The 20,888-nt window shown below is 36.4% G+C and overlaps 2 protein-coding genes across 2 annotated transcripts; one reads left to right on the top strand and one right to left on the bottom strand.

Moving 5' to 3' along the window:
- Positions 1-9,512: 9,512 nt before the first annotated feature.
- LOC136175249 (olfactory receptor 51L1-like) lies at positions 9,513-10,472 on the top strand. Its single transcript, XM_065945570.1, has one exon. The coding sequence runs from the start codon at positions 9,513-9,515 to the stop codon at positions 10,470-10,472; it is 960 nt and encodes a 319-aa protein (XP_065801642.1).
- A 2,328-nt stretch (positions 10,473-12,800) lies between these two features.
- Positions 12,801-19,072, bottom strand: LOC136175815 (olfactory receptor 52Z1P-like). Its single transcript, XM_065946026.1, has 3 exons — positions 19,060-19,072; positions 16,164-17,092; positions 12,801-12,938 (listed from the first exon to the last, which is right to left on the bottom strand). Exons 1-3 carry the CDS (start codon positions 19,070-19,072, stop codon positions 12,801-12,803), a joined length of 1,080 nt encoding a protein of 359 aa, XP_065802098.1.
- Between the last annotated feature and the right edge of the window lie 1,816 nt (positions 19,073-20,888).

The following is a 20,888-nucleotide window of genomic DNA, read 5'->3' as shown; positions in this document are numbered from 1 at the left end:
ACATGTCCTCAACACAGTGATGACATGAATCGTAATTTTGTAAATATATAGTGATTTGTCTCCTCTTTATGTTGGCACCAGGTTTACAAAAAAAAAAAAAAAACTACTTAAAAAAAAAAAGCAGAAATAGTTCTGACAGTACAATGTGAAAAATCCTAAAGGAGAGGGTTGGTGTCTACTGGATTTATAATAGACTGACTTAACATGAACTTCCAAGTTCCCTCAAAGTATGAACATGTTGGAACAGAGTGAGCTGGAAATCACTTCCATCTGTGGTTTCTCATTTGTAATCCTAATCTGATTCAATGCTGATTGTCTATGAAGTTTTCCTTTATTATTCTAAAGCCATATTTCTTTGCTTCTTGATACACTGTATTATTCAGGGAATCTTATATTACCTTTTGCATCATGTAAGTGTGTTTGTAAATCTACTTATGCTAACTTTCTTAAAGCGGAAAAAACCTTACTTTGATGTAAGAGCGTATTAAATTTCAAAAAGGAAATTTTCTAACTTCATGGTCCATCAGCATCATCTTTTAAAATTTTACTCACATGTTCTGTTCTTTCTGACGATATTTAGTTTCATCAGGAATAGAAAGCGGCAACTATCATAGTTTTATTTAGTTTTTAGAAATAAGCTTACTGTTTCAGAAAGCCAAAGCTCAGTGAAATTTTTATGTCCCTGAGATAATGTCATGTGAAGGCAGTGATTATATAATCTACTGGATTAGATGTATCCAATAATAATTTAGGATATAGTATTTAAACTTTAAAAAAATCTAACTCACTGAGGTGTAGATACTTATAAGTTTATAGTAGTAGGAAACAGGTAACGCAGATCTCAATTTTTATCTAGAACTCTTTTCAATATATGAACTGCCTTCACCTTTCTCTGAAAGGTGCATAATTGTGCATAGAGTTGTACTTACAAACTTGCAAGTTTAATTGAAATTTTTTAGTTCACTTGTCTGCACTTACTGAAAGAGAAGAAATAAATGAAGCAGAAAATAAAACTTTAAGAATGCCTTGTAACTCCCAGTTTTTATATTGGTCTTAATGATAAGTAGTATGTTTTCACAAATCTTATTCTGTCTACTATAGGAACTGTGTCTCAAGGATTTTGCTACCTGTGTAAATCAACATTATGTTTAGTGTAAGAGTTGCTTAATAATTATTCAATGCTATTCTCTCATATCATCCCACCCTCACATTCTCCCACATGGTCCAAAAGCCTGTTTTTTACATCTGTGTCTCTTTTGCTGTCTTGCATATAGGGTCACCATTACAGTATTTCTAAATTCTATATATATGTGTTAATATACTGCATTAGAGTTTCTCTTTCTGACTTACTTCACTCTGTATAATAGGCTCCAGTTTCATCTACCTCATTAGAACTGACTCAGATGTGTCCATTTTTACAGCTGAATAATATTCCATTGTGTATATGTACCACAGCTTCCTTATCCATTCATCTGCTGATGGACATCTAGGTTGCTTCCATGTCCTAGCTATTGTAAACGGTGCTGTGTTGAACATTGGGGTACATGTGTCTCTTTCAATTCTGGTTTCCTTAGTGTGTATGTCCAGCAGTGGGATTGCTGGATCATATGGCAGTTCTATTTCCAGTTTTTTAAGGAATCTCCACACTGTTCTCCATAGTGGCTGTACTAGTTTGCATTCCCACCAACAATGTAAGAGAGTTCCCTTTTCTCCACACCCTCTCCAACATTTATTGCTTGCAGATATTTTGATGGCAGTCATTATGACCAGGGTTTCATGGTCCCTCATTGTGGTTTTGATTTTCATTTCTCTGATAATGAGTGATGTTGAACATCTTTTCATGTGTTTCTTAGTCATCTGTATGTCTCCTTTGGAGAAATGTCTGTTAGTTCTTTGGCCCAATTTTTTATTGCGTCGTTTATTTTTCTTGTTTTGAGCTGCATCAGTTGCTTATATATTTTGGAGATTAATTCCTTGTCAGTTGCTTCATTTGCTATTATTTTCTCCCATTCTGAAGACTGCCTTTTCACTTTGCTTATAGTTTCCTTTGTTGTGCAGAAGTTTTTAATTTTAATCAGGTCCCATTTGTTTATTTTTGCTTTTATTTCCAATATTCTGGGAGGTGGATCATAGAGGATCTTTCTGTGACTTATGTCAGAGAGTGTTCTGCCTATGTTTTCCTCTAGGAGTTTTATAGTTTCTGGCCTTACATTTAGATCTTTAATCCATTTTGAGTTTATTTTTGTGTATGGTTCTTTTATGGGTGGTTGACCAGTTTTCCCATCACCACTTGTTAAAGAGATTGTTGTTTCTCTATTGCATATTTTTGCCTTCTTTGTCAAAGATAAGGTGTCCATAGGTGTGTGGATTTATCTCTGGGCTTTCTATTTTGTTCCACTGACCTATATTTCTCTCTTTGTGCCAGTACCATACTGTCATGATGACTGTAGCTTTGTAGCATAGTCTGAGGTCAGGAAGGTTGATTCCTCCAGTTCCGTTCTTCTTTCTCAAGATTGCTTTTGCTATTTGAAGTATTTTATGTTTCCATACAAATTGTGAAATTATTCTAGTTCTGTGAAAAATACTGTTGATAGCTTGATAGTGATTACATTGAATCTATAGATTGCTTTGGATAGTATACACATTTTCACTATATTGATTCTTCTGATTCATGAACACAGTATATTACTTTATCTACTTGTGTCATCTTTGATTTCTTTCATCAGTGCTTTATAGTTTTTCCTACATATAGGTCTTTTGTTTCTTTAAGTAAATTTATTCCTAAGTATGTTATTCTTTTCATTTTTTAATTTGCATTTTTATTGAAGTATATTTTATTAATAATGTTGTGATAGTTTCAGATGTACAGCAAAGTAACTCAGTTATACAGACACATGTATCTATTCTTTTTTAAATTATTTTTCTATTAGGTTTCTATAGAATATTGACCAGAAGTCCCTGTGTTATACTGGATTATCTATTTTTTAAATAGCAGTGTGTATATGTCAATCCTAAACTCCCACCCCCCCCAACTTGTAACAACGAGTTTGTTCTCTAAGCCTGTGTGTCTGTTTCTTTTTGTAAATAAGCTCATTTGCATTTTGTTTTTTGTCTTCTGCATGTAAGCAATATCATATATTTGCCTTTGTCTGATTTAACTCATTTAGTATGATAATCTCCAGATCCATTTAAGTTGCTGCAAATGGCATTATTTTGCTATTTTTTAACAGCTGGATAATGTTCCATTTTATGTATGCACAGCATCTTCTTTATTCCTTCATCTGTCTATGGACATTTATGTTGCTTCCATGTTGTGGCAATTGTTAATAGTGCTGCAGTGAACATTGAGGTTCATGTAGCCTTTCCAACCTTGTTTTTCTCCAGGTGTTTGCCCAGGAGTAGAATTATTGAATCAGAGATGAGTTTTGACTATACAATGGAATGAATGACTGAATGAATGAATAGATGCCACAGTTATATTATGAACTAAGAGGGAAACTTTATTTTGTCCAGTCCAGCCCTCCGGCAAGTAGCTAGCTCTCTTAAAGTGAAAATCCTCCTACTCTTGCCTAGAATTATGATATGATATAAACATCTATCCAAATTTTATATAGACTTATAAGTTGAGACAGTCTTACACATACTGTTTTGTTTCATAAAGCCATGAGTATTTTCTTGTCCCTTAAAAGCATTGTTTGTCTATATGAAAAATCTGCAAGATATCCAGAAGACCAAATAATAATTCATTTTTTCCAGTCTCCTATCATTAGGAAAAATGTAATGTAATTATTTTCATGATGTCAAATGTTATTCTTTGGATTATGCATTGATCATCTTTATTTGCAGAAAGTCCTTTGTGGCAAAATACAAAAAATTAAAAAAGCACAAAATCAGAATAGAGAATAATACTCTTCACCATTTAAGTGATTAATGTTTTCTTTTATACATGCATTGTTCCCGAATACATCATTAGCACACTTAGTCATTCAGTCGTTTGATTGAATAACTTAAACCATAAAAGCATTATTTACTTTAAAAAAAAGTACAGTGTAGATAACCACCTCATTACACAGAAAGTCTAGAAAAAGCCATATGCATTTATAAAGAGAATAACAGTACAGATGTTTTTAAGGCACCCAATTCATTTAATTCAACCACTTGGCCATATATAGGTTTCTATTATATTCATTATGCACTTTTTTATTGTCTGATGCCAGAGAAATATTTTAGCTATTTTATAAATGAAGAGGTAAATGTTTTATAGTGGAGATAAGAAATTGCGTTATAGGAATTATGACAAATAAGTTTATAAATGGTAAACCTTGTCCCATGAACCATAGAGTGCAATTTGCAAGAATGTTTGGTGTGAGAAGAGTTAAGTTAGGAAAATGTATGTGCTTACATAAAGGTGCCAGATGAATCCAGTGAACATAATCCTGATCATTACCACAGATTTCCTTTTCTTCGGAATTTGTCCTGACAATTTCACCACCATTAAATCAGAATAAGAAATAAAATATATTGATTTAAATTAGCAATCTGACCCAATATAGGGCAGTTAATCTCCTTGTCCAACAATCATTGTAGTTGAGACCAGATAGGGTCACCAAATCTAAAAAAGTTCGTCCTTTCCTGCTGTTAAGGTCCTATGGCAGCCTGGCTCTTTTTCTTACCTAAGTTGTAGACATTCATATTACCTTTGGCTGTCAAGATATTTGCAGAATATTTCAATGAAGTGTCCTGCTTTGCAGGTGTTGGATAGGCTAGCCAGGTGGCATGCTTCCCTGGTGGCTCAGACAGTAAAGAATCCACCTGCAATGCAGGAGATCTGGATTTGATCCCTCATTTTGGAAGATTCCCTGGAAGAGGGAATGGCAACCCACTCCAATATTCTTGCCTGGAGAATCCCCAGGGACAGGGGACCCTGGTAGGCTACAGTTCATGGAGTCACAAAGAGTTGGACACAAGTAAGTAACTAAGCAGAATAACAGAACTGAACTCAAGTCATTCCCAGCCCTTAGGCTATAGATTCTATGTTCCTCAACAGTTTAAGTCCTTACTAAGTCTCTCTGATTGGCTACTCCATAGATAACATTCTTTATTGAGTGCAAACATGTCTGTCAGCCACTCAGGCTTATCTGACTCTGATAGCTCATGGTGAAGGATTCCTGATCTCCAAAGAAGATCTAGCTTCAGGACCAGGGACCAGGTTTGATCATTCAAGAGCTTTTGTGTAGCAGAGTTTTATTAAAGTATAAAAGGAGACAGAGAAAGCTTCTGACATAGACATCAGAAAGGGGACGTAGAGTGCCCCCCTTTATAGTCTTATCAAGGGAGTTATATACTTTTTCAATTGGTTATTATGGTAAATCAAAAGAATCTCAAGGTTGTAAAGGTCTTACCAGACCAAATCCCATAATTTGCACTTTAATATAACAGAATTAGAACTAATAATAGAAAGATCTTACCAGACCCACTCCCACAATATACATTTTAAGATGACAGGTTTAGTCAGAAGGGTCTTAAGAAGGAAAAACATGTCCTCAAGCAAGATATATAGTTATATTGACTAAAACAAAACAATGTAGAAAAACTTTTTGTCCTTGTTTCCTCCTTGAGAACTCCAGACCCGTATCTCCTCTTTGAAAGGCCCAGACCCCTCTCTCCTCCTCGGGGACCCTGGACTTCTTGTCAACCTACCTAGAAATTGATCCTCTCAACTATTTGTGACTGTATGCACTGTAGCCCACCAATCTCCTCTGTCCGTGGAATTTTCTAGGCAAGAATGACAAGTGGGTTGCCATTTCCTCACTAGGGGATCTCCCTGACCCACCAACAAACCTATGTTTCCTGTGCCTCTTGCATTAGCAGGGAGATTCCTTACCACTGAGCCACCTAGGAAGCCCAGCATCTTTATTACCTTGCCATAGTCTGGATACAAGATAGTATTTCATTATATGTCACACTACCACATTTGTTCCAGACATAGGGGTGATAAATGTTTGGAACTTTCTATAGCCTCCTGCCTTTGTATTCCCAAACTGCATTATAGGAAATGGAAAACAGAGAATTTGGGGAAGGGCCCTAAAGTAAAATAGTCATGCAGACAGGGTTGCAGGCATGGTCCTGCATTTCTCATGGGGACTTACATCTCTAAGGACTGGAGGAAGACTTATTAATTCATCCTTCTTTCCTTGAGAATTAGAGCAGTCACTCATGACAAGAACAACTATTCTACCAAGTAGGTAATGACTGGGAACAGTGAAACTGGGAGGTAACAGGAAAATACAGAGGGGGCTTGAGAGATCAAAGAGAGCAGGGCAGACACCCAAAGTGTGAGAAGAAGGGCCAGGGGGATGGTTCAAGAAGGAAGAGGTTCTCAGATTATTAGAGGGCATACTTACTCCAAATCTTTATTGTCTGTACCCATAGACAGAGGATTCAAGCCAGATATAGGTTTTTCAGATAGAACTTGCCTAATATACTCTAGACTTTCATGGCAAGTAGCCTCCTGTCTGTCAGTGGACATGACTGCTTACACAGCATAAAGGAATATTACCAGACATAACAGAAGAGGAATCCAAAATAGGAGTGGGATTACAGTAGATAACATTTCAGGTCCCTTCCAATCCCATGTATCAGTGATTTTTAACATGATATTGACTAATAATTATGTTCTAGACCTTAAGACCTTCAGATTGTTGAGTTTATTAACTAATTCCAGACTCCACCCTCCTCCTCTGGGGATGTAGAAGATATCAAAAGACAATGTGAAACAGGTGCTACAACATGGGGGTTGTGAAAAAAATAGATGGGCCAGATACCAATGAATATGGAGAATAATGAAAATATATGTTGCAGTAGCATCAGAATGCTAATGTGATTGCTCAGATTCCTACTTCACTGAAGTCCCAAAGATCTCATTTTAACTTTTGGTGAGATTTCTCATTCTATTTTGGACTCTTCTTTTATCCCCCAAAATTGGTGCTGAATAAAATGGAAAGTATATATGTACTGTCATCATATTGATCAGAGGAATTTCTGGGTAGAAAAAATATTAAGGAGCAATTCATATCTCTGGCTATACTAAATATTTAGTTGATAAAAAAGAAATGAAACTGATACAGTTCACTTTCTACTTCTCAGACCAGTTAGGTCATTTTGAACATAGCCATTCATGGTGTTTCCTCTAGAGGAGGATACTCCATAGTCTCCCCTTGTCTTCCTCCTCTCATTATACTTCAGTCATTGATGTTATTGCTAATGTTGTCATCATCATTGTTCTTGTTTTCATCACTATCATCATCATAGAAAGGCTCTATGCTGACAAATTTACACACATTATCTCCTTCACCTTCACAACCCATCAAATTATTATTATCTTCAGTTTATAGAGGAGACAACTCCTCTACAGAAGAGAGAAAAAGAAGTCATTTCATCTAAATTAAAGTGAGTAAGCTTTGAAACCAGAATATAACTTAAGTTAATGTGATTGCAGAGCCAGAGAAATAGATTCTACATAAGAGAGATGTTAGATATCAGTCTCCTTTCAACTTCAGAAGAAGGTCAGTGATATGATGAAAAATGACCTCTAGTTCAGGTATATTCCAATTTTCAATGAAACTTCATGTTTACTTCTTGGTAATGGGAGAGAACATTTATAAAATTGGAAAAATGGTTTGAATTGACTAAGCAGCAAGATAAAAAGAACCAAATTTTTAAATTTTGATTATAGAATAGAAATTAGAAAAGAATCATCAAAAAGAAAGGATAATATTGGGCAATCTGAGCATTGAAAGCAATAATCAGTGCAATTTTGGACAGGAAGGTGACGAGATAGACAGGAATTTGAGAAGCTGAATAGCAGGGCCGTAAGAAGTATCAGTTCATACTGTGTATTGGTAGAACTAAGTGTAATATGAACAGTCAGGAAGATTGAATTTGTTTGTGGAATTTACTTATTTGATGTCTTGATTATGGATCTTGCATTTCTTAGAAAATTATTAAACAATTTGGAGAAATATCTTCTGTAATCAAGGATATTACATGGAACTAGGGGAGACAGAAGGGATTTCATGTCAAAGACTTTCCAAGACAGAAGATGCTGATTTATTAGTTTACAGTGAAAGGTAATTTGTCCCATAGACTTTAAAATCTTAAACCAATATTTTGGTGAGCATGGAGGCTGGGCAGTTGATGAGCAAGTGGAGTTTAAGAAATGGTTCACCTTTCTTAATAGAGAGATGTCTTTCTTGACCACAGAAGGAATCCTGGAATCAAGAGGGAGAAAGTATATTTTCTCATTTGAGCAGAAGAGTTTTAATGTGAAGGTCAGATGCCAGTAGGCATTTTTTGTGCATTTTACTTTTGTTGTTGTTTTCTTTTTTCTCTTGTTTTTGCTTTGAAGGATAAAATTCTACTCTCTCAACAACCCCTATATCTTTTGTTTTACATTTTTGGTAGAAAGAATCAGTCTCTAAATGATTATTCAGTTCTGAAACATAACAGGAAAAATCTTCTGAATCTTTCAAATCAGATTCAAAATCAGTTATAGTTTAACATCATACATAAAATTATGTATTTTATAATTATAAATTTTAAAATCTACACATTCTACTAAATCATCTTAAGCTATATTTCCTCAAGAAGATGCTAATCCAAGAACATACTGATATCAGAGTTGATTCTACGTGGCTACCATTCCCTTGCTATCAATTACCTGGTGGTGCTAGTGTTACAGAACCTACCTGACAAATCAGGAGACCTAAGAGCCATGGGATCGGTCTCTGGGTCAAGAAGATCTTCTGGAGGAGGATATGACAACACACTCCAGTATTCTTGCCTGGAAAATCACCTGGACAGATGAGACTGGCAGGTCCCAATCCATAGGGTCACAGAAAGTAGGACATGCCTGAAACAACTTAGCACGCATGCATGGATGCCATCACTGTGGTATCAGTTATGTAGTCAGAGATATGTTTAGTAAGAATAAAAACTTACCTGAATACTGTAAAGATGCCTTGCATGATAGTCTAGGATTGCTGTAAAAACTATCAAGCTTAGACAAAGACATTCATATAAATCATTGCAGGGGTCTCTCTTTTTTTTTTTTTTTTTTCTTTCCCAAAGTGGACTAATATAAGACCAGTGACTCTGGTCAAGATTATTCTAAAGAAAAGTATTAATAATGTAATCTAAAGTGGTTTTGTGTGTGCTGCTCTGGGGGGTAATGTCTTTAGAAGAAGTTTGTGCATGTTCAGACAGCATGCTAATAGTCCTGCATCTGAGGAGAAGGGAAAGTCATTATGGTTATAAAGTGGATGTTTTTCTTAACTGACGACATTGAGCAATGAAATAAAGAAAAACAAAGCAAACCATGAGGGCACATATAGGAGTGATTATAGGACACTCTGAAGTTTTGTTTTGTTTTTGTGACACAGGTGCTGATCTTCTCATTTGTTCCCCTTCTGGAGTGTGATGTGAATCTGGATTGTCGTTTAATAGTAAGCCCTATGGCAACTGCAAACTCCAGCAATATCCTCTCCTCCACCTTCTATCTCACAGGTATCCCAGGATATGAGGAATTTCACCAATGGATTTCCATCCCATTCTGTCTCCTCTACCTGGTTGGAATCATGGGTAACTGTACTATCCTACATATTGTCCGGACAGACCCCAGACTCCATCAGCCCATGTACTACTTCTTGGCCATGCTTTCTCTCACTGACATGGGCATGTCCTTGCCCACAATGACATCACTCTTCAGGGTGTTGTGGTCGATTTCCAGGGAGATCCAGTTCAACACCTGTGTGGTCCAAATGTTTTTCATTCACACTTTCTCCTTCACTGAATCATCTGTGCTCTTGGCCATGGCCCTTGACCGATATGTGGCCATCTGCCACCCACTAAGATATGCTACCATTCTCACTCCAACACTTATCACTAAAATTGGAATTGTAGCCCTGCTTAGAAGTGCCCTTCCTGTGACCCCACTTCTGGCCCGGCTGGCATTCTTTCCATTTTGCCATTCTCACACTCTTTCTCATTCTTACTGTCTGCACCAGGATATGATCCGCCTTGCTTGTGCTGACACCAAGTTTAATGTTATTTATGGGTTAGTTCTGATCACTTTGCTGTGGGGAATGGACTCTCTGGGTATTTTTGTGTCTTATGTTTTCATCCTTCACTCAGTATTAAAAATTTCATCTCAGGAGGGGAGATTTAGGGCCCTCAACACATGTGCATCCCACATTTGTGCTGTACTTATTCTGTATGTGCCTATGATTGGGCTCTCTATTGTCCATCGTTTTGCCAAACACTCATCCCCTCTCATCCACATCTTCATGGCGCATATCTACCTCCTAGTTCCACCTGTGCTCAACCCAATCATCTATAGTGTGAAGACCAAGCAGATCCGCCAAGGAATTCTCCACCTGCTTTTCACCCTAAAACTCAGTTCTTCTGTGATGTAGGTTTGTCCTCAAGAAAATGATGGCATCAATATTACGTTTAAAATATATAGTGATTTTTCTACATGCTATGTTGGCACCAGAATTGTCAACAAAACGTTACTGAAAAGGACAGAAATAAAATTGACATTACATCATGCAGATGTCCTAAAGTAGAGAGTTGGTGTCCACTGAGATTATACAGACTGACTTAACAAGTGTTTCCTAAATCTCCTCTTGACATGAATATGTTGGAATGCAATGTGTTAGATACCATTTAAATCTATTGTCTCTCATTTCTAATCCTAACCCTGATTCATGGTTTCCTGTCCATGAAGTTTTCCTTGATTATTCTAAACTCATATTTCTGTGCTTCATGACATACTGCATTTGTCTGGGAATCTCACAGTACCCTTCTTGTTATAAGTGTGTTTGTAAATCTGCTGAAGTTACCTTTATTAAAGATGGTAATGATAATATCAATTTAAAAATATATTAGAGCTCACAGCATTTTATCTATCTTCATGGTGCATCAGCCGCATCTTTTAAAATTTTATGCACATGCTCTGTATTTTCTCGAACTTTCCTGGTGGCTCAGACAGTAAAGCATCTGCCTACAATGTGGGAGACCTAGGTTATCTCCTGGAGAAGGAAATGGCAACCCACTCCATTATTCTTACCTGGAAAATCCCATGCATGGAGGAACCTGGTAGGCTACAGTCCATGCGGTCGCAAAGAGTCAGACACAACTGATCGACTTCACTTCTGTGTTTTCTCAGGAAATTAAATTTCATGAGGTATAGAAATGGGCAAACTTCATAGTTTGCTTATTTTTCCTTAATTTTCAGAAATAATTTTAATCTTACAAACAGCTGACACTCAGTAGTTTTTAAAATTCCTGAGATGTTTTATGAAGCCAGTAATTATAATCCATTGGATTAAGTGTATCAAACAATATTTAGGATATAGTATTCAAGTATAAAAAATCCAACTGACTGAAGTGTAGCTACTTATGTTTGTGACAGTAAGAAACATAAAATATAAATTTTACTTTTTCTACAATTCTTTTGGCATATAAACTGTTTTTTCATATTATCCAAATGATCTAGTGCATGGCTATGCATAGAGTTGTATAAGAAATGTGCAATTCTAGTCTAAATTTATTAATTCACATGCCTATACTTGTTCAAAGACAAATAAATGAAGAAAAAAGCCTTTAAGGATGCTTTATAACTTTATGTATACTGGTCTTAATAATACATAATAAGTTTTCACAAATCTTATTCTATCTAAACGAGGAACTGTGTCTCATGCAGCTTGCTACCTGTGAGAAACAACACTATGTTTATTTAAATTATGCACTTAATAATTATTGATTGCATAAGTGAAAGAAATGAATCAATCTTTGGATAAAGAATAACTAGTTTTATTGGATTCTCTAAAAAGTCTTGGAGAAAGAGATTGCATTTGTCATAAGCTCACATTTCACATGACAAAAAAGGTATTATTAACTTAAAATTACCATTTCAAATGTCAAGCATGTGAAGGATATCTAAGACTTCACATGACTTATTCCTGTTCCTTAGTTTTAATTCAGTTATATCTGTCCTCATCCCTCTTATCCTATTTCTTGACTCTACTTCTAAATACTCTTCTCCTTCAGCACTTTCACTTTGACCAAAGGGCTATCAAGTAAAAATAAAACAAGATATATGAACATCAAATTTAGATAATATCCTACAGTAAATAAATAAAATAAAATTAATATAAATAAATTTTGGAAGACAATGTGAACATTATCATTTGCTGTATATCATATAAGTAGCACTTAACTATAGCCATTCTATAAAACCATCAAATTAAAAATATATTTTTAGTGTCTGCTTGCTGAATACATCTACCATAATGCTTCTGCTCCAAAAAATGAAAAGTTTTATCGTTTTTTTTAGCTAACAAATATGTTTAAATTATTGAATCTTAGATTTTGCATTTCACACAAATACAAAAATATACAAATGAATATGAAATATACAGGCCAACTTTTGAGTTTACAAATTGTTATCCTCTATATATTTCTTAAGAGGGGCTAATATATATATTAGGGGTACTTTATATTCATAAACGGGGCTTCCCTTGTAGCTCAGACAGTGAAGAATCTGCCTTTAATGCAGGAGATCCAGGTTTGATCCCTGAGTTGGGAAGATCCCCTAGAAAAGGGAATGGCAACCCGCTCCAATATTCTTGCCAGCAAAATACCATGGACAGAGGAGCCTGGCAGGCTATAGTCCATGTGGTTGCAAAGAGTCGGAAATGACTGAGTAGTCAACACACATATTCATAAAGTATACTTTACTAAACACACTCAAAAAACATATTATCAAAATTAAGGTGACTCTCCCTATAAAATATAGTGATTGAAGACACTAGCAATTGAATATACAAATGAATGGATATCAAGTTTGTATTATGAATTGAGAACAGAAGCACTATCTATCTTGTTTTTAAAAATTTAACAAAAGCTAGAGCCCCAGCAAGTAGACAGTGCTATTGAAAGAGGAAGGCCTCTTATCCTTCCCCAAATTCACAATAATATGATTTAAGCATCTATCTCATTTGTACATGAACTTATAAATTAAGAGACACTCTTACTCATATTGTAATATATAGTAATGTTCAATCACTAAGTCTTGTCTGACTCTTTGTGACCCCATGGACTGCAGCACACCAGGCCTCCCTGTCCCTCACCATCTCCCGGGGTTGACAAGCTCATGTCCGTTGAATGGGTGATGCTATCCAACTATCACATCTCATGAACCTTTATCAGCAAAGTGATAGCTTTGCTTTTTATGTTGTTTGATGAAGTCATGAGTATTTATTTGCCTTCTAAAAGCCTTCTCTGCCTACCTGAAGAATGTGTAAATATACAAAAGGCCAAATAATAATTCTTCTTTGTGTTCTAATCCCCTGTTATTAAGCAAAAATGCAATGCAATCATTTTCATTATATCTAACATTAACCTTTGTGCTATACATTAATCATCTTTATGCTGAGTGATCACACCATCATGGTTATCTGGGTCATTGAGATCTTTTTTGTATAGTCCTTCTGTGTATTCTTGCCATAAAGAAGGCTGAGCACCAAAGAACTGATGCTTTCAAACTGTGGTCTTGGGAAGACTCTTGAGAGTCCCTTGGACTGCAGGGAGATCCAACCAGTCCATCCTAAAGGAAATCATCCCTGAATATTCATTGGAAGGACTAATGCTGAAGCTGAAGCTCCAATACTTTGACCACCTGATGCAAAGAGCTGACTCATTGGAAGAGATCCTGATGCTGGAAAAGATTGAAGGCAGGAGGAGAAGGGGCAACAGAGGATGAGATGGCTGGATGTCATCACTGACTCAGTGGACATGAGATTGAGCAAACTCCAGAAGGTGGTGAAGGACAGGGGAGCCTGGCATGCTGCAGTCCATGGAGCTGCAAAGAGTCAGACACAACTGAGTGACTGAGCAACAACATGCTGCAGAAAACACTTTGTGGAAAAACATGATAGCAAGCAAAAAATCAGAGTAGAGGAGGTCAGTATCCATTTCACCACCTAAGTGTTTAGCATTTTCATCTATATAAAATATTGCTGCAAAATATTTCATTAGCACACTTAGTCATTTAATCATTCAATTGAATAACTATTACAACATAATTTCCTTTTTAAAAAAACCTACAAAATGGGTAATTACATGATTATACAGATAACTTATAAACAGCCACATGTATTTATAAAAAGAATTATAACAATATAAATATTTTCAAGACAGTCAAATTACTGCAACCACTTGGCCATGTATATGTTTCTATTATGTTCATGATGCACTTTTTTACTGTTTGATGCCAGAGAAGTATTTTAGCTCCTTTATAAATCAAGAGGTGAATGTTTCCTAGTGGAAATAAGGAATTACATTGCAGTAATTATGTTAGACTTTTCTGGTGGCTCAGATGGTAAAGCGTCTGTCTGCAATGCAGGAGACCTGGGTTCAATCCCTGGGTGGGGAAGATCTCCTGGAGAAGGAAATGGCAACCCACTCCAGGATTCTTGCCTGGAAAATCCCATGGATGGAGGAGCCTGATAGGCTACAGTTCATGCAGTCGCAAAGAGTCAGACACAACTGAGCGACTTCACTTACTTAATTATCTTATGAGAGTTCATAGATGATAAAGTTTGTCCTAATACTATGGAATGCAATAGAATATACTGTAGGAAGAGCTAAACTAGGATGACTGCATGTGCTAATATAAACATACCAAATGAATCCAGTGAACAGAATCCAGACCACTATCATACTTCCCTTTTCTTCAGAATTACCCTGACACAATTTTATCCCCATTAAATCAGAATAAGAAATACAACAGTTTGATCCAGGTTTAGCAATTGATCCTATTTACAGAAATCATATATTTTGTCCCACAGTTATTGTAGTTAAGACCAGGTGTGTGTGCTTAGTCACTTAATCGTGTCTGACTCCTTGCGACCCCATGGACTGGAGCCCTCTTTGCTTCTCTGTCCATGGGGATTGTACAGGCAAGAATACTGGAGTGGGTTGCCATGTCCTCCTCCAGGGAATCTTCCCAACCCAGGAATCAAACTGCATTGCAGGAGGATTCTTTACCAGCTAAGGTACCAGGGAAGCCCAAATTCAATTAAGAAGCTTCCATTCCTGCTGGTGAGGTCTAATAGCAGCCTGACGTTAGTCCTACCTGAGAAATAGAAATGCAGTTATCCTTGGCTGTCATAACATCCCACAGAATGTTACCATGAAATATCCTGCTTTTTGATCCCTTTATCTAACCAAAGGTAATTTCTATTCGTTGTCACCAAAAGAATCTTTAATACATTAAGGTATTGAAGAGATAAGAAAGTCATACTTTGTGGATGCTAAAGGAAAGTTTTTTGAGAAGAAATGAAATGAATGTTTTAGTTGTAGGTCATATATAATATATAGAGATATATCGGGGGTTGTTACATAAAATCATTAGCATTTATTTTGATTAATTAAGATATTTATCCATTCAACAAATATTTATTAATTATTTGTATATTTTGAGGTCTTCCCTTGTGGCTCAGCTGGTAAAGAATCTGCTTGCAATGTGCGAGACCTGGGTTCAAACCTTAGGTAGGGAAGATACCCTGGAGGAGAGAAAGGCTACCCATTCAAGTATTCTGGCCTGGAGAGTTCCATGGACTGTATAGTCCATGGAGTCGCAAAGAATCAGACACAACTGAGCCACTTTCACTTTCTTTCTTTCATATTTTGGGCCCTGCAGATGTTATGGTGAAGAGTGGAATCAGAACTAATTTCTGAGTATGTACAGTTTATATATCAACCTGTCTATAGCAAATTGAAGTGAAGAGGCATGGTTTATTACCAAAAGGATATTTAAATGCCATATGCAACTACAGTGGCACATTATCTTAGTATGTTGAAATAATTCTTGGTGGTACTTGAGCAGTTCCTTGTTAGCTTCCTTTTAACCCAATATCAGGAAGATAACATTTGGAAATACAAATTTTTAAAGCTTTATTCATTGCATAGGTGTTGCAGGAATAAATCTGTCCAAATTGATTTAGACGACATTTAAACCTGTATCTCAATCCTGGACTGCCCTGTTCCTTGTTGCTTTATTACTCTTGGATCATTTAGGTTGGGCAGAGTCCTAGCACTCGCATCCTTATCTCTTTTGTCTTTACCCCGTAAACAATGGGGTTCATGGTAGGTGGTACCAGTAAGTAGAGATTTGCCAGGAGGATAAGGACATGCCTGGGTACATGGTGTCCAAAGCGATGGGTAAAGAAGGAAAAGAAGGCCAGAGTGTAGAATATCAGGATGACACATGTATGCGCTCCACAAGTTCCAAAGGCCTTTGTCCGGGCTTCCCTAGAAGGCAGTTGGAAGACTGTTCTCAAGATTAACCAGTAGGACAGGGAGATAAGGACAAAGTCGAGTCCTGTGGTGAGGAGAGCAGCAGTGAGCCCATAAATGCTATTAGGGACATTGCTATTGCAAGCCAATTTGGCGATGCCCATGTTCTCACAGTAAGTATGGTGAATGACGTTGCTCTGGCAGAAGTGCAGGCGGAGAATGAGTAGGACGCCAGGGGTGACCACAGTCACACTTCGAGCTACCAGAGCCAGGACCACTTTGCTAATGAGAGAGCCTGTAAGTATGGTAGCATAATGGAGTGGTGCACAGATAGCCACATAGCGGTCAAAAGCCATGGCCAGTAGGACCGCAGATTCAGAGACAAACAGAGCATGAACGAAAAACATCTGCGTGAGACAGGCAGGAAATGTTGATATGGAAGGGCCCTGCCAAAAGATAAGAAGCGTTTTGGGCACCGTGACAGTACAAAGGAGAACATCATTGAGTGCTAGCATGGCCAGGAAGAGATACATGGGTTCATGGAGGCTTCTGTCGCAGATCACCACCGCCATAACCAGGCCATTACCTATCACAGCCAAAAGGTACATGAAGCTGAAAGGGATGGAAATCCAAATTTGGAAGTCTTCTAATCCTGGGATACCAGTCAGCAAGAAGGCAGTGAGGGGAGTGGATGTACAGTTTGATGTTGTTGTAGAGAAGTGGCAGAAGTCTTTTATGTGAAAAACAGAAGGAAAAGAGCCAGAGTAAATAACAGCAAAAATGAGCATTTATTCCTTCAGCTTAGTCAAATCCAAACCATTAATTTTGGCATGATAATGGATGAAAGCAAAGTACTCAAAAAAATGAACCATCATGGGCAAACCAGTTCCTTTTTATGGAACATCTTTTTCTCTGTGAAAAAAATTTGTGAATCAAAAAGGAGTTGAGTTAAATTTTTGTAAAGCCAGTTGTTATAACTATACAATTTATACATGTCTTTTGAACCTTTAACAGTTCTGTGGGTATAGTGTTTCCCTCTAATTTGGTAATAAATTCTTAAATACTGAAAAGGCAATTTTTCTCTCTCCTTTGTCTTGTGACACTGAATAGAAGTTTGGAGAGAATTAATATTCTGTTCTTCAGTGGACAAATTTAATGGGAGGAGATGGGTTGGATGGTAGACTGATAAAGAATTGAAGGCAGCATGAAAGGTTGAATTCTTATTTTCCATCCTGAGGGGATGAGATATTTCCCTTGGTTTAAGTTTTCCCACAATAAAAAAAAGAAAAAAAGATTTACTCATCTGTCTCCCATCTGAACTCTTGAAGATAATGTTCATATTAACATGACATTTAAACTGTTGTGAAAAAATTGTAGCGTTATCCATACCATCATAAGACTAGCTCTCAAGGATCAAGAAATGGAGTCAGAGAACACAAATGAAACTCAGAGTACTGAATGATCTTACTAGAGCAAGTAGATCACTGAAAAAAGTCATAGCCTACTGTTATTCAGTACCTATTTTTGAAAGAAATTTCCAAAGAGTAGATAGAGTGACTGCAATTTTTTATTCACAAATAAAAGATTAAGACATAATTTCAGCTACTTTTCTTTAGTAGCAGCAGTTCTTGCTGTTAATATATCAAAAAGTATAAAGAAAATTTTCAAAAATCCCTCATTTGAAATTATCCATTATTCAGACTCATAGAACATAAATTCAGTTGGTCATGTTTATAACCCAAAGTGGTACATTTGGTAGATATATATATATATATATAAAATCATATATATAAATATGAATCATATATATAAGTCAACACTTTCTGACTGCAACTCTTAGCATGTTTAAAGTGATGGATAATAAACATTATTTAATCCAAAAAGAACCAAAAAAAAAAAAAAAAATCTGGAATCTGCCCATGCTTCACTCTCATGTGAGGCTGTCACACCATTTAGCAGATGGAAAACTACCCTGCATTTCAAGACACCTGACAATCCTCTCCTGAGTTAACTGAAATCCTTTTCACATTATCCCAATCCTTATGAAGGAAGTAGGGCACGTTACCAAATTATCAACATAAATTTATCCTCCTCTCTCTCTTTCTCACCCTCCTTTCATGAAATTCAAGGGAGGAAGGAAAAACAAAACTTCTCATCAAGAAGCAAACACATAGATTAGGTAAAGGAGCTTTTAATGAAAACTCCAAGAAAGGATATTTTGAACAGTTATTTCATTAAAATTCATAATAAAATTCATAATTTTATTAACTTCACTAGACTGAAGCTTTCCTTCATTTCTGTGGCTATGTCCTAATGGTTCCTGGCTTTGTTGTAAAACACACGCAGAAAATATCAGCATGTTTACATAGAAGACATATCAGATACCAACATAGGAATGGACAGTACAACAGTACTGGTAAAAATAATAATTTCAAATTGGTATCAAGTCTCTTATTATGTGCTAAGTATTTTCCTAAAATCTGTTCTAACCACGTTCCATGGATTATCTAATTTAATGGTCACAAATACCCGATAAATTAGTTATTATTGGTATCCCAGTTTTACACAGAATGGAACTCAGGCATTGGAGGACTTTCTCAAGGTCACATCACTAATGAGTATGTAAAGCCTGCTTTAAAATCCAGAGATCCTAATGACAGAATTTACAGTTATAACCACGAAACTGTTCTAACTTACCTTTTAGATGCATGGTTTTTCTAAATGATTAGAACATAAAAAAGACAGTCTTAAATTTCCTCTTTGTATATTCCCAGTGGTATTGCCAGGTCCTAGACAAAAGGGAATGTCTAGCTTATAAGGATACAGAAAAATAAATATATTTATAGGTTCATCTGTATTGTGCATAGATATCCATGAAAACAGATCAGGGAATAACCTCTGGGCTGAGAAGTCTTTTGGGTATTTTACATGCTGAGTAACTCCTTCTCTAACTGAAACCCACAGTCATTATTTAGATTAGCTGACTAAGTTTTCCTTTCATTCTTGGGAAATTAGGTTTTCCAGTTTTAAACTGCATTTGGTAATTTTCCATCCCAGAGCCACTTCTGAGCAACAGCTCTGCCATTTTGCCAGCTTAATATGCAAGCCTGAAATAATACAAAAAAAGAAATAAAACAAGACAAAAAAAAAAAAAAAAACCACGGGGATTTCCTATTACTTGACTTCTCTGCAACATAAGCTTCCCTGGGGCTTCCCTGGTGGCTCAGCTGGTAAAGAAACTGCCTGCAATACAGGAGACCTGGATTCGATCCCTGGGTTGGGAAGATCCCCTGGAGAAAGGAGTGGCTACCCACTCCAGTATTCTGACCTGGAGAATTCCATGGATTATATATAATCCCTGGGGTCTCAAAGAGTTGGATACGACTGAGCAACTTTCACTTTCATTACTTTCATGACAAAGACAAAATATATGTCAGTACATTACCACTTGTTCTTTATCAGGATGTGTTAATATTTCACTGAGGTAAAAGTATGATAGAATATTTGAAAAACTCTCACTTTTCAAATGAAGATTTTAAAAATTCACATATATTACTTTATAGAGCAGTTTTAGATTTTCAGAAAATATGAGACACTGCAGAGTTTATGTATGTTCCCCATAACCCATCCACCAAGCTCTGTCTTAATCTTAACCTCTAACATTAGTGTGATACATTTGTTACAACTGAAGAGCCAATATAGACACTTTACTAACTACAATCCATAGTTTATACATTAGGATTGACTCTTTGTGTTATATTTTCTATGAGTGTTGACAAATGTATAATGACATGCATCTACCATTATAGCATCATACAAAATAGTTTCACTGCCCCACGGATCCCCTGTAGGGATTCTACCTATTTATTCTTCCTTCCCTTTAACCCCTCTGACAACCACTGATCTTTTTCATTCTCTATAGCTTTTTTTCCCCCACAATGTCCTGTAGTTGATTGGAATCATACTGCACTGTAGGCATTTCATATAGACTTCTTCTACTTAGCAATATACACTTAAGTTTCTCCCATACCTTTTGTGGCTTGATTAGCTCACTTATTTTTATTCCTGAGTGACATTCCATTGTATCAGTATACCACAATTTATCCATTTACCTAGAGAAAAATATCTTGTCTTCATTTCTTTAAAAAATATTGTGTAAGGGATTTCCTTTGAAGATAGATAAGCAGGAGATAAGGAGAGATTGCTCCTCTCTGATTTGGGAACTGATCTCAGCTTATTGCACTATAATAAAGGTTTATTATTAGCTTCAACCTGTTTTCTCATGGTGTTCTATGAAGAAACTATGTTTTGGAATGGAAGAGTGTGTGTGTATGCTCAGTCATGTCCAACTCTTTGGGACCCCATGGACTGTAGCCCACCAGGCCCCTCTGTCCATAGACAGAGTCCCATAGGACTTTCCTGGTGAGAATACTGGAGTGAGTTGCCATTTCCTCCTCCAGGAATGTAAGAGGCAAGTACTCTAATCATAGCTCTATGTCTGAGAATGGATAGTCCTCTGAGGCTTA

Source organism: Muntiacus reevesi, chromosome 9 (genome assembly GCF_963930625.1).
Source record: "Muntiacus reevesi chromosome 9, mMunRee1.1, whole genome shotgun sequence".
Taxonomy (NCBI): Eukaryota; Metazoa; Chordata; class Mammalia; order Artiodactyla; family Cervidae; genus Muntiacus; species Muntiacus reevesi.
The sequence above is the reverse complement of the archived record's forward strand: the minus strand, read 5'-3'. Positions and strand labels throughout refer to the sequence as shown.